The following is an 11,001-nucleotide window of genomic DNA, read 5'->3' as shown; positions in this document are numbered from 1 at the left end:
GGAAGGCTTTCCTCAAAACTAAATCTCCTTCTTGAAATCTTCTGATTCTGATATTTTTGTTGTATACCCTAGCTACCCTTTGTTGATATGCTGCCATTCTGATCTTGGCTAGGTCTCTGAGTTCTTCAACAGTATCCAAGTCTTCAAGAAGAATTTCTTCATTGACCTCAGGATCACGAATGCTTATTCTGGCTGTAGGAACCACCATTTCTGTAGGGATTACCACTTCTGATCCAAACACCAATGAGAAGGGTGTTTGGCCCGTTGCATTCTTAGGTGTTATCTTGACTCTGTCTGGCCATTAGCTTGAGGATTGCACTGAAGTTGAGGTAATTATCTTTATGCCCCAGCTGTCAGAAAAGTTAGTGGTTCTTTTCCCGATAAACTGGGAACCATTGTCACAAATAATTTCCGAATGGATACCAAATCGAGTAATAATATTTCTTTTAATGAAAGATATCACCTCTTTTTCGCGTACTTGAACAAAAGCTTCTGCTTGTATCCACTTTGAAAAGTAATCAGTCATTGCAAGCATGAATACTTTTCCTCCTGGTGCCTTAGGTAGTTTACCCACAATATCCACGCCCCACTTCATGAAAGGCCACCATGAGGATATAGGATACATCGGCTCCGCGGGCTGATGTAGGATGTTACCATGCCTTTGACATGAGCCACACTTCTTCGAATATTACATGGCGTCTCTTTTCATGGTTGGCCAGTAGTAACCTGTTCTCAGAATTCTAGAGAATAGGGCTCTACCTCCGGTGTAGTTACCATAATCACCTTCGTAAAAGTCTTCAAGCACCTCTTGGATTTCAGGATCCTCGATACACCTCAAGTATGGACCTGCAAGAGATTTCCTATAAAACATATCATGTAATAAAATGTATTGTGATACCTTGAGTTTGAAAGACTTTGGATTCTCTGTGGCTGGAATTTCTCTAGTTTGAATGTACTTCTTGATTGGGAGGATCCATGATCCTTGATTATTCAAGGATAACGGATTCCAAAGTACAATTTCTTTGTCATTTGTTATCTCCCCAACGTATTGTTCTCCTATTGCTGGTGAGAGAACATGAATGATTGAAATCTTTGTGTCTTCTAGAATTTTCAGAGATGAGGCTAAATTTGCCAAAGCATCTGCCCCGACATTCTCTTCCCTTGGTACCTGTATAATACTAAACAATTCAAAGGATTTTGCCAGTTCCTTCACAACATCTAGATATTCGATTAGTTTTTCTCCTTTAACAGCATATGAACCATTAAAGTGGATAGCAATTAATAATAAATCAATATAAACTTGAAGATACCTGATCCTCATGCACTTAGCTAATTGCAAACCTGCTATCAAAGCCTCATATTCTGCCTCATTGTTTGTTGCTTGGAACTCACAGGCTATAGACTGGGGTACCCCTGTGGCGATTTCAGTAGGATACCCAATCCCGTTCCTCTTACGTTGGAAGCTCCATCGTTGAAGAGTATCCAAGGATCCTTAGTCTTCTCTAGTTGTTGGACTTCCAGATCAGCTTCCTTTTACATATCACTGCTGAAATCAGCCACAAAGTCTGAGAGTGCCTGTGATTTGATGGTTGTTCTGGGCTTATACTGAATATCATACGCACTCCATTTCACAGCCCACTTGGCCATTCTACCTGATAATTCTAGCTTTCTAAGAACAATCTTAACAGGATAGTTAGTTCTCAAAATAATAGTATGAGTCTCAAAGTAATGTCTCAATTTAGTAGAAGCCATAATAAGTGCAAGAATTAATTTTTCTAAATGAGAATACCTGGCTTCCGCATTTAAAAGACTTTTACTTACATAATAGACGAGGTGTTGTTCACCTTCGTGATCCTTCACAAGGACGTCACTTTAGGCATTTCCTGAAACAGCTAGGTATAGATGCAAGGATTCTCCATCCACAGGCTTCATCATAGCTGGCGCAGAGGATAAGTAATCCTTTAAGGCTTTGAGTGGTTGTTTCTGTACGAGGATCCTTTATTCTTGTCGGGGGATTCTTGCTTCGTTTGAGTCTCCCAAACGATCCTGGATCCTCTTGTCATCTTCCAACCGTATGAATATAAGTGCCCTGTTTCTGACTTCATCTAGAGACCTGCAAAGAGTCATTACAAGATCATCATAAAAGGGGGAGCCCCTATTTAGTCCCATCTTGAAAGCTTCTACAGCCATAGCCATGTCAAGATTAGGGACTTCTAGGGCCTCCCTGCCAAACTTCATGACAAAATACCTAAAGGATTCATCATTGGGTTAGACAACTCTATATAAGTCACTAGTTAACTTCTCAAATTTCATACTGCAAGAAAATTGGCTGTTGAACAAGTTAACTAAATGTGAGAAAGAAATAACAGAAAAGGGAGGAAGACTTAACAACCATTTTAATGCAGATCCTGTTAGTGTGGATCCGAAACCCTTGCACAGACAAGCCTCCTTGAGTCTCGCGGGAATTGGATTGATCTCCATTCTTTCCCTGTATTGGGCTACATGCTCTTCAGGATCAGTGGTACCATTGTACACTTTCATGTTTGGGGTTCGAAAGTGTTTTGGGATCTCCGCGTCACATATTGGTGGAGCAAATCTCGACAGTTTGTGGCTTACTTCTGGTATCTCAGGAATTGGACGGATCACCCCTGGTACGCTGGATATCATATCCTTGAGTTTCTGTAGTTCCTTAGCCATAGCTTGGTTGATACCTGCATCAAGCATGGAACCACGGTTAGCATCTAAGGATATAGGATCATACAAGTTACCTCTTTGTTGCGTGAAAGTCGACATTCCAGAAGAGTGGCTGATGTAACAAGCGTCTGCTACAGGAGTTGGTCCACCAGAAGCTTTGGTTTGCATGGGGATTATATCTCCTTCATGGATTTCAGAAGATCGTTGGTGTTGAACTCCTAAGGATCCTTGGCCCTGGTAGAAGGATCCTTAAGGCTGGGAGTTGTAGGATCCTTGGTGATACACCCCAGAGGACCCTTGTTGAAGGATTGATGATCCTCTATGGAACATGGAGGATCCTTGGACCTGCTGACCCATCGATCCTGGATTAAGAACTGAGGATCCTTGCTGAGACATCGAGGATCCTTGAATCTGCTGACCTATGGACCTCGGATCTAGAATGGATGATCCTGAGTGAAAGATCGAGTGTTCTTGAGTCTGTTGACCCATGGATCCCTGCTGAAGGATAGAGGATCCTTGTGGGAAGAATGAGGATCCCTGAGCTTGCTGACCCATGGACCCTTGTTGGAGGATAGATGATCCAGGCTGAACCAACTAGAATCCTTGAGTCTGTTGACCCATGGATCCCTTCTGAAGGATAGAGGATCTTTGCGGGAAGAATGAGGATCCCTGAGCTTGCTGACCCATGGACCCTTGTTAGAGGATAGATGATCCTGGCTGAACCAACGAGAATCCTTGAGTCTGCTGACCCATGGACCTCTGTTGAAGGATAGATGATCCTGAATGAAACAGTGAGGATCCTTGAGCCTGTGGACCCATGGACCCTGTTGAAGGATAGATGATCCTTGCGACAACTAGCCATGGATCCTGGACTGGTGAAATCCAGCATCCTGGGCATCAGAGGAGTTTGATCCTCCGTTGGCCTCTTAGTCTTCTTGAGATCTTCTATCTCACGAGGATCCTCTGGTTGGTCTTGTTCTGCTACTCCATATATGGTTTAACCTGCGAAAACATAGATGAAACATCATTGTTAGTATTAACCACCGGTACAACAGCAACGGTTTTTGAGCTCTGGAAGACTGGTAGTTGCGTCTTGCTTCTAGCAGCAGCAGACCGTTGTGCTCCCGTGATTGGCGGAGGCATCGGTGGCGAAGTCCTTGATGAGAGAGAAACCGAAGATGACATAGTTGATGAAGCAGAGGTTGATTGAGAGACCATTGATAGTGATATGGGTATGAAAAAATCAAAAGTTGATGGGATTGATATGGATTATAGCACCAATTGCCCCACGGCGGGCGCCAAATTGTTTTAGACAAAAATTGGTTAAGGATAATATATCCAAATCTGTCAAGTGAGGTATAGTGCTAACACGATAACAGTGAACGTATAATCGAAATCTAGATGAACACAAGGATTTGATCACGAGGGAAAAAACCCTTAATTACGATAATCTTTACTTCGGTCAAAAAGTAGCAAGATAAACTTTGGTCGAATTGCTTCAGTCAAAGTTTAACGAGATAATCTTTGGTCGGATGGTACGTGATTATAGTAATATTCGGCACAAAAAACCCTTGGACGGTGAAAAGTATCACCGTCAACTTTATTAATGTCAAAAAGGTGGTTACAATGGTTGTAGAGATTACGATCGAGGTTACAAGGCAAACTAGTGAGTAGAGAGAGTAATTGTTTTCTGCTCTAGTGTGTGTGTATACAGTGAGTATCTAATTGATCATCATCTCGATGTATATAAATAAAAAGAACAAGTAACTAACTAACTACTAGCTCCTATTTTCATGGAACTCCTCCATTATCTTCATCCACTACTTTGACCACGTGCTGCAGGTGCCTTGTAGCGAAATATAAGGTGGAATAGGTCCTGGAGCCGTTATACTTGATAAATATTAAGCTTCATATGGAAAACAAGCGTTAACAACATAATTACTGAGGATCCTTGATTCTGGCATAGCTCTGGAACTCTTCAGAAGGATAATTGATCCAGACACATCTTTAAGAATAACATATCCTCAGCACTCGGTTATTTGTGACTCAACAAGAAGTCCTATAAATCCGCCATTATCCCCACTAATCGTGTTACAGCCATTTGTCCACGTGTTTGACAAGTCCAATAGTGAGATATCCAGTGGAATAAGTCTTGGAGCCGTTATATCTATCAAATATAAGACTATACATGAGAAACAATCGTTAGTAAATAATAAATACTGAGGATCCTTGATCCCGACATGATCTGACTAAGGATTACTGATCCAAGAACATATTCCAGGATAACGTATCCACATTGTCAAATTTCCGTGCCCTAACATGTAGGTTGAAACAATAAAGAAATTTTCAGAATATAGACAAATGAGATGATATGAGGTCCATAGGGTTGCTTTTACCAACAAACTTGATCGAATGGGAGCATCTCCAGGAAGGGTTTTTAATCAGGTATAGTCTTTCATCATCATAACACCATCATTCAACCGACGTTAATGTTTATTTTCATGTTAATTAAGGCAAGGAAAAAGCTTAGACATCACAGTGCACCAGTGCAAATTCCAATTGGATTGGCAGAGGATTTTCAGGGTCTTATAGATCTTGTGCAACTAAAGGCGTATTCTTTTCATGGTTCTAGCGGGTTCGTTTTGTAATCTTGTGACAAACTGTTAACTATACATATATTTGTAACAAGAATGTTGCCAATATTATTTGTATATTTGGCAGTGAAAAAGTTGTGACAGAAGAAATTCCATCTGATATGCAAGCAATAGTTGCAGAAAAGAGACGCGAGTTAATTGAAGCGGTTTCTGATGTTGATGATGAACTCGCTGAATTGTTCCTCAGTGATGAACCTACTTCATCTGCTGATCTTGCGGTATGCTGGATTATATACAAACTTCATTTTTTGAAACAAAAAGGTTTTACACTAATTACTATAGATGTTGTAATTCTATGGTTTATTGTTGAACAGGCTGCTATTCGGCGGGCGACTATAGCAAGGAAATTTTTATCAGTATTTATGGGTAGTGCGTTTAAGAACAAGGTAAACATACTTTCTTTATAGATTGGCTTTTGATTATATTCATGTCTTGTTTTCTACAAGTGAAAATTAATATTTTCACCATGTAAAGTAATTAAAGTAGCCTAGCGTGACTGATTTAGCTAAAGTACATTTTAAGTGTTTTTTTGACATAAGTATGAACCCAATTGTTTTCTTTTAATTTTCTTTAATTAGGGAGTACAACCGGTTCTTGATGGTGTTCTTCATTATCTGCCGTCTCCACTTGAAGTTGACAATTTTGCCCTTGACCAGTCAAAGAAAGATGAGAAGGTATTCACTATTCAGTAATATGAAAGAATTTTTATATATTTAAACAACCTTAATATGTAACTGACTTTTTTTCATCAATTGGACTATTGCAGGTTAAGTTATCGGGAACGCCAGCTGGACACATGTTCGCATTAGCTTTCAAACTTGGAGAACGCCAGTTTTGCCAGCTGACTTATTTGAGGTAAACATTCATTAAACGCCACCTATTAAAGTTTTATATCCGTTTATCACTTAGCTACTCGAGATCGGCTTGCTAAAAGCTCAACCCAGTTGTTTTGGACAAAAATCACTCAAGGATCAAGTATCCAAATTCGTAAATGTGAGGTAAGGTGCTAACTCAATAATATCGAATGAGTAATCGTAATCGGGGTGAACACAGTGATTTGATCATGAGGGAAAAATCCCTTAACCAAGATAGTCTTACTTCGGTCAAAACTTATCGAGGTAATCGTTGGTAAAATAGCTCCGGTCAAGGATTAATTGGATAATCTTTGGTCGAAGTATTTTAGTCAGTGATCAACAAGGTAAACTTTGGTCGATGAGTATATGGTTATCGTGGTTTCCGGCATAAAAAACCCCCGGACGGTGAAAACTATCACCGTCGATTATATTGATAATAAAAGGTGGTTACAAGTGTTTGGAGATTGTGATCGATATTACAACGAAATGCTAGTGTGTAGAGATAATTATAAGTTCTGCTCTAGTGTGTGTCTACAATGTGTCCTGTAACTGATCACAATCTCAATTATATATAATAGATAATAACTCAATGGAGTTATTGATAATAAAGGCTATTAACTAATTTTCCTAAAAAACTGCATTTATCTTGAATATACTTGTAACAGTCACTTTGACCACATGCTCCATCACTCAGGATGCGAATTAGGGGGAGGACCAGGTCTTGGAGCCGTTACACTTGATAAATATCAGCCTTCGTATAAGAAATAATCGTTAATAGCATCAAATACCGAGGATCCAGGATCCTGACATAGCTCTGGAACTCTTCATAAGGATAATTGATTCAAACACGTCAATATCTTCTTGACTGCAAGTTAGTACATAGACTGAGTTTTCTAATCGTTACACGTGCTAAATATAAGACTACATATGAGAACAACCATTAGTAAATAATAAGTACTGTGGATCTTTGATCCTGACGGGATCTGGAATACACGCTAAGGATAACAGATCCAAAACATATATAGGATAACATATCCACAATGTCAAATTTCTGTGCACTAACACCAGTCAAGCTTAAACTAGCCTGAGCCTAAAAATAAGCATGTTTCATAAACGAGCGCGGGCTTCACTTGTGGAGCTCGAGCTGGTTCGTGAGCCTATTACTTTTTAACTTTTATTACATATATTAAATTTATACTTTTATAAAAAGTGTTAATTTTGTTTATAAGTCAGTTCACTTAATTTCATTTTCGGATATCGGGTATCGGTTAATATGCAAAATAGTTTTGGTAACTTGTGGACCATTGGGCTCCATTTTTTGCCAATACATATTTAGCTTAACAAAAATAAAAGTTTCAAACAAATGTTATATATATTGAGGTTTGCAAACCGATCTTATTTTTTAAGGCAAGAAGTTGAGGGATGCACTAAAGTTTGCGATGCCATTACCATGATAAATAGAGGAGCAATCCCTTCATTGCTTACAAAGGAGGTTATTCTTAAAAAGTTGGAGTATAATACCATTATTTACTTAAATAAACTTATAGTTAAAACAAGGACCAAAAGCTAGATAGAAAACTTTTTGTAATTGATCTAAATGTACATTTTACATGACGTAAATGGAAAGGTTATTTTTGTTTTCTTTCGAATACGCATCTTTTTTCTTGTAATCGTATAAAAGAATGAACATGCATCACAGGGTTGGTATAGCCTGTATGCATTTTGTCTATATTTCCTCGTTCTTTTTCGAGTAATCAAAATAAAAGTTTTGTTTCTACATCGGAACTCTCCACATTTGGTACTTGGTAGTCTTGCTTCCATCTTTTCTTTTCTGTTTTTTTCGTGAGACACTGGAACAAAGATTAGAGATGAATGGTTACACCATTTTCAATTTAACATTCATTTAACTAGCTAACATGGTACAATCACGAACTGTAACGATGCCATCGAATTCCCGTTGCATCTCTGCCGCAAACCTAACTCATACCGACCACCATTTCCTCCCCACCTCAACGCGCAGGCTCAAATACTAGTATGTGTGTGTGTATATATATATAGGGTGAGGTTAAAATAAGAAATGGAGTGTGTCTAAGAAGTGTAAAAAGTAACATGGTGCGTTGGATATGTTGATCTGATGGTGGATATAGAAAGTGTGTTTATTGCATGGTGTGTTTTATTTTAGTTGCGGTGTGTTTATTGTGCGGTGTGTTTTATTAGATCTAATGGTGAAAACACACTTTTTACACTTCTTAGGAAAAATCTACTTTTTATTATAACTTTGCTCTCTCTCTCTCTCTCTCTATATATATATATGAGGTATATGAGCTCATACGCTTACATCACAAGCGTATGAGGCTTTATACATCTTGAAAACTGTCTAACCTAGAGAATAACACCCTCATACACCAACTACATGGGCGTATGGGTTCTCAAAACAAGCGTATGCCCTAATACGCTTAGAATCTAAGCGTTTGAGTCCATAAACTATACATAAATTACATCTTGACCCCGCCAATTATCTAAACAAGACCATTTAAGCATAAAGAACAGGAAAAACAACATTAAACATTGTATCAACAAACGTATATAGTGATAACCGAACCATCATGATGAGGATCCTAAACGTTATCCCAATCCTCTTCGCTGAATGAGACTTCTGTTTCATTTTTTAATGTCACAGCTCTTGTTCGTCGTTCTGGTTTTTCGGCCTTAGCTACTTTTGCGTTACTTTTTGCCGCAGTCTGATTCACCCTTTTGGAGCTTTTTTCAGGATCGCGACTCCTATTTTTCTTTCTTTTAGATGTCATTTGCTTAGAAGATAACTAATATGCTTCCTTAGTACTATAAAATAATCTGTTACGTGGCAAAATTCTTTATGAAAGATACACCAATTGGATTTATCTTTCCAAGAAGTGTTCTTTTCATTCTTACAAGATCATCTCGCTTTTTCTCCAAGATAATTCATAACACACATTAGCCTGGATATACCTAAAAAAAATAATCATTTATCTTATGGTAGTTTTCATCATCCTTATCGTCATCCATAACATCAACCTGTTGCCTTTTACTTTTAGAATAACGTTTTGTTCGGTATTAACGATATGGATTATGACTTGCCACTTGGACGGTAGTTTTCATTTATATTATGGTAGTTTTCATCATATTTTCTTATTCTAGTATTATGAATCTTAGTTCCCTATTTTTGGCTTCATCAAGGATCCTGCAATGATTCATGATGATATCCTCATAGAGAGAGCATTCTTTCTTGAGTCCCATTTTAAAGGCTTGTAACTCCTTTTCCATGTGAAGGCTAGGGGATCTCAGAGCTTCTCTACTAAACATGCTTACATAATCCTCAAGATATTCATCACTATTTTGAGTTATCTTATATAGATCATTGATAGATCTTTGAGAGATTTTGCTGCGAGAAAACTGGTTATTAAATAGGTTAAGTAAATGTAAAAAGGTTTAACAGAAAAGAGATGAACACTCGGGAGCCATTTTAGAGCGGCCTCGGTTAATGTTGAACCAAATCCTCTGCATAAGCAAGCTTCCTTGAGATCCTGAGGGATGGGATTAATCTGCATCCAATCACGATACTACGCGATGTGTTCCTCGGGATCCGTAATCCCATCATATAACTTCATGTTGGGGTCTGGAACCGCTTCGGAATCTCAACATCACAAATAACAAATAGGTGGTGCGAATCTTGAGAACTTGTGACTACTGGAAGCTACCTTAGGTAACGGCTGAACTATCCCATGAACACTATAGATCAAGTTCCTTAACTTTTTCAACACATTCTACATCATTGAATTTATACCAATATCATGCAAAGTTTCAGCATTAGTCATAGGTATATTATTATTATTATTATTATTATTATTATTATTATCATTATTATTCTAAATGTTACCCATGCCGGGATTCCCGACTAAGGATCCTACAATAACACTGAAATCCCGGGTTTTCTTGATCATGAGGTGCCCCTAATACTGACTGCATGGGTAAGAAATCATGATTTTTGATGGATCCCAAGGCTCCAAAATCCAAAGCCCCGGAATGTAGTGGAGAGGATGATTCTTTCGTTAGTCTCTTTCCCTGTGATCTGATACCCCGGAGTTCCCTTGTGAAGGAGTCGTTGGTCTCCTTTCTTTTTGTTACATGTGCTCCTTCATCTACAATAAAATATCAAATATCTCAATGTTAGACATAAGGACATGTGTTACAGTGGAGGTTCCTGATCCTTGGGTAGAATTCCTTGTTGAAACAGTCTCGCTGGCGGAACCCGAAGACCTAAGATGGAATTTCCAGCAATAATAGTCTTCCTTTAACCATTAGGTGGAGGTGGAAGAGGTGGGGGCACAACAAATGAAAAGGATGGCATTGAAGAAGAAATGAACTATGACTGAGATACAATTTATAAGCTAGGAAAGACGGTGAAGAAGAATGATCTTTTCAGAGTGATTTTTATGATGATAAACAACACTTGCCCCACAATGAGCGCCAAATTATTTTGATCAACATTTACCAAAACAATTTGGTGATCAAACTTTTTAAGTGAGGTAGCGTGTTTTTCAGGATATTGCAAGTGTGTGTGTGTGTGTTAAATCAGTAAATGGCTCAGGATATGTGTGTAAAGCTGTTGTATCCTTGTCAGGATCTCCGGCAGAAAACTTTGGGAAGGGATAATTATTCGCATGCCTCAAAAAGACTAAGTAAAAAAGGGTTACAAGTCGAGGACTATTTATGAACGATATCTAGAGTACATAGGTTGGTATGTAGTGAGGTAAAAGTGT

General features: G+C 38.5%; 1 protein-coding gene across 2 annotated transcripts; it reads left to right on the top strand.

Annotated features, from left to right (window-relative positions):
- The first annotated feature begins 5,070 nt into the window (after window positions 1-5,070).
- Window positions 5,071-6,282, top strand: LOC143599484 (elongation factor G-2, mitochondrial-like). 2 transcript variants are annotated; one of them, XM_077077437.1, is made up of 6 exons: window positions 5,071-5,139; window positions 5,208-5,329; window positions 5,416-5,566; window positions 5,663-5,734; window positions 5,927-6,022; window positions 6,115-6,282. In XM_077077437.1, the coding sequence occupies exons 1-6, from the start codon at window positions 5,107-5,109 to the stop codon at window positions 6,205-6,207; spliced, it is 567 nt and encodes a 188-aa protein (XP_076933552.1). In that variant the 5' UTR covers window positions 5,071-5,106; the 3' UTR covers window positions 6,208-6,282. The 2 variants fall into 2 exon arrangements, with proteins under 2 accessions (XP_076933552.1, XP_076933547.1); XM_077077432.1 differs by having other exon boundaries at window positions 5,416-5,734.
- The last annotated feature ends 4,719 nt before the right edge of the window (window positions 6,283-11,001 follow it).

Source organism: Bidens hawaiensis, unplaced genomic scaffold, assembly GCF_021521415.1.
Source record: "Bidens hawaiensis isolate Kalapana, Puna unplaced genomic scaffold, B.hawaiensis_p1.1 tig00001920_1, whole genome shotgun sequence".
NCBI classification, from domain to species: domain Eukaryota; kingdom Viridiplantae; phylum Streptophyta; class Magnoliopsida; order Asterales; family Asteraceae; genus Bidens; species Bidens hawaiensis.
Note: the sequence above shows the minus strand (reverse complement) of the source record. Positions and strands in the feature narration are given on the sequence as shown.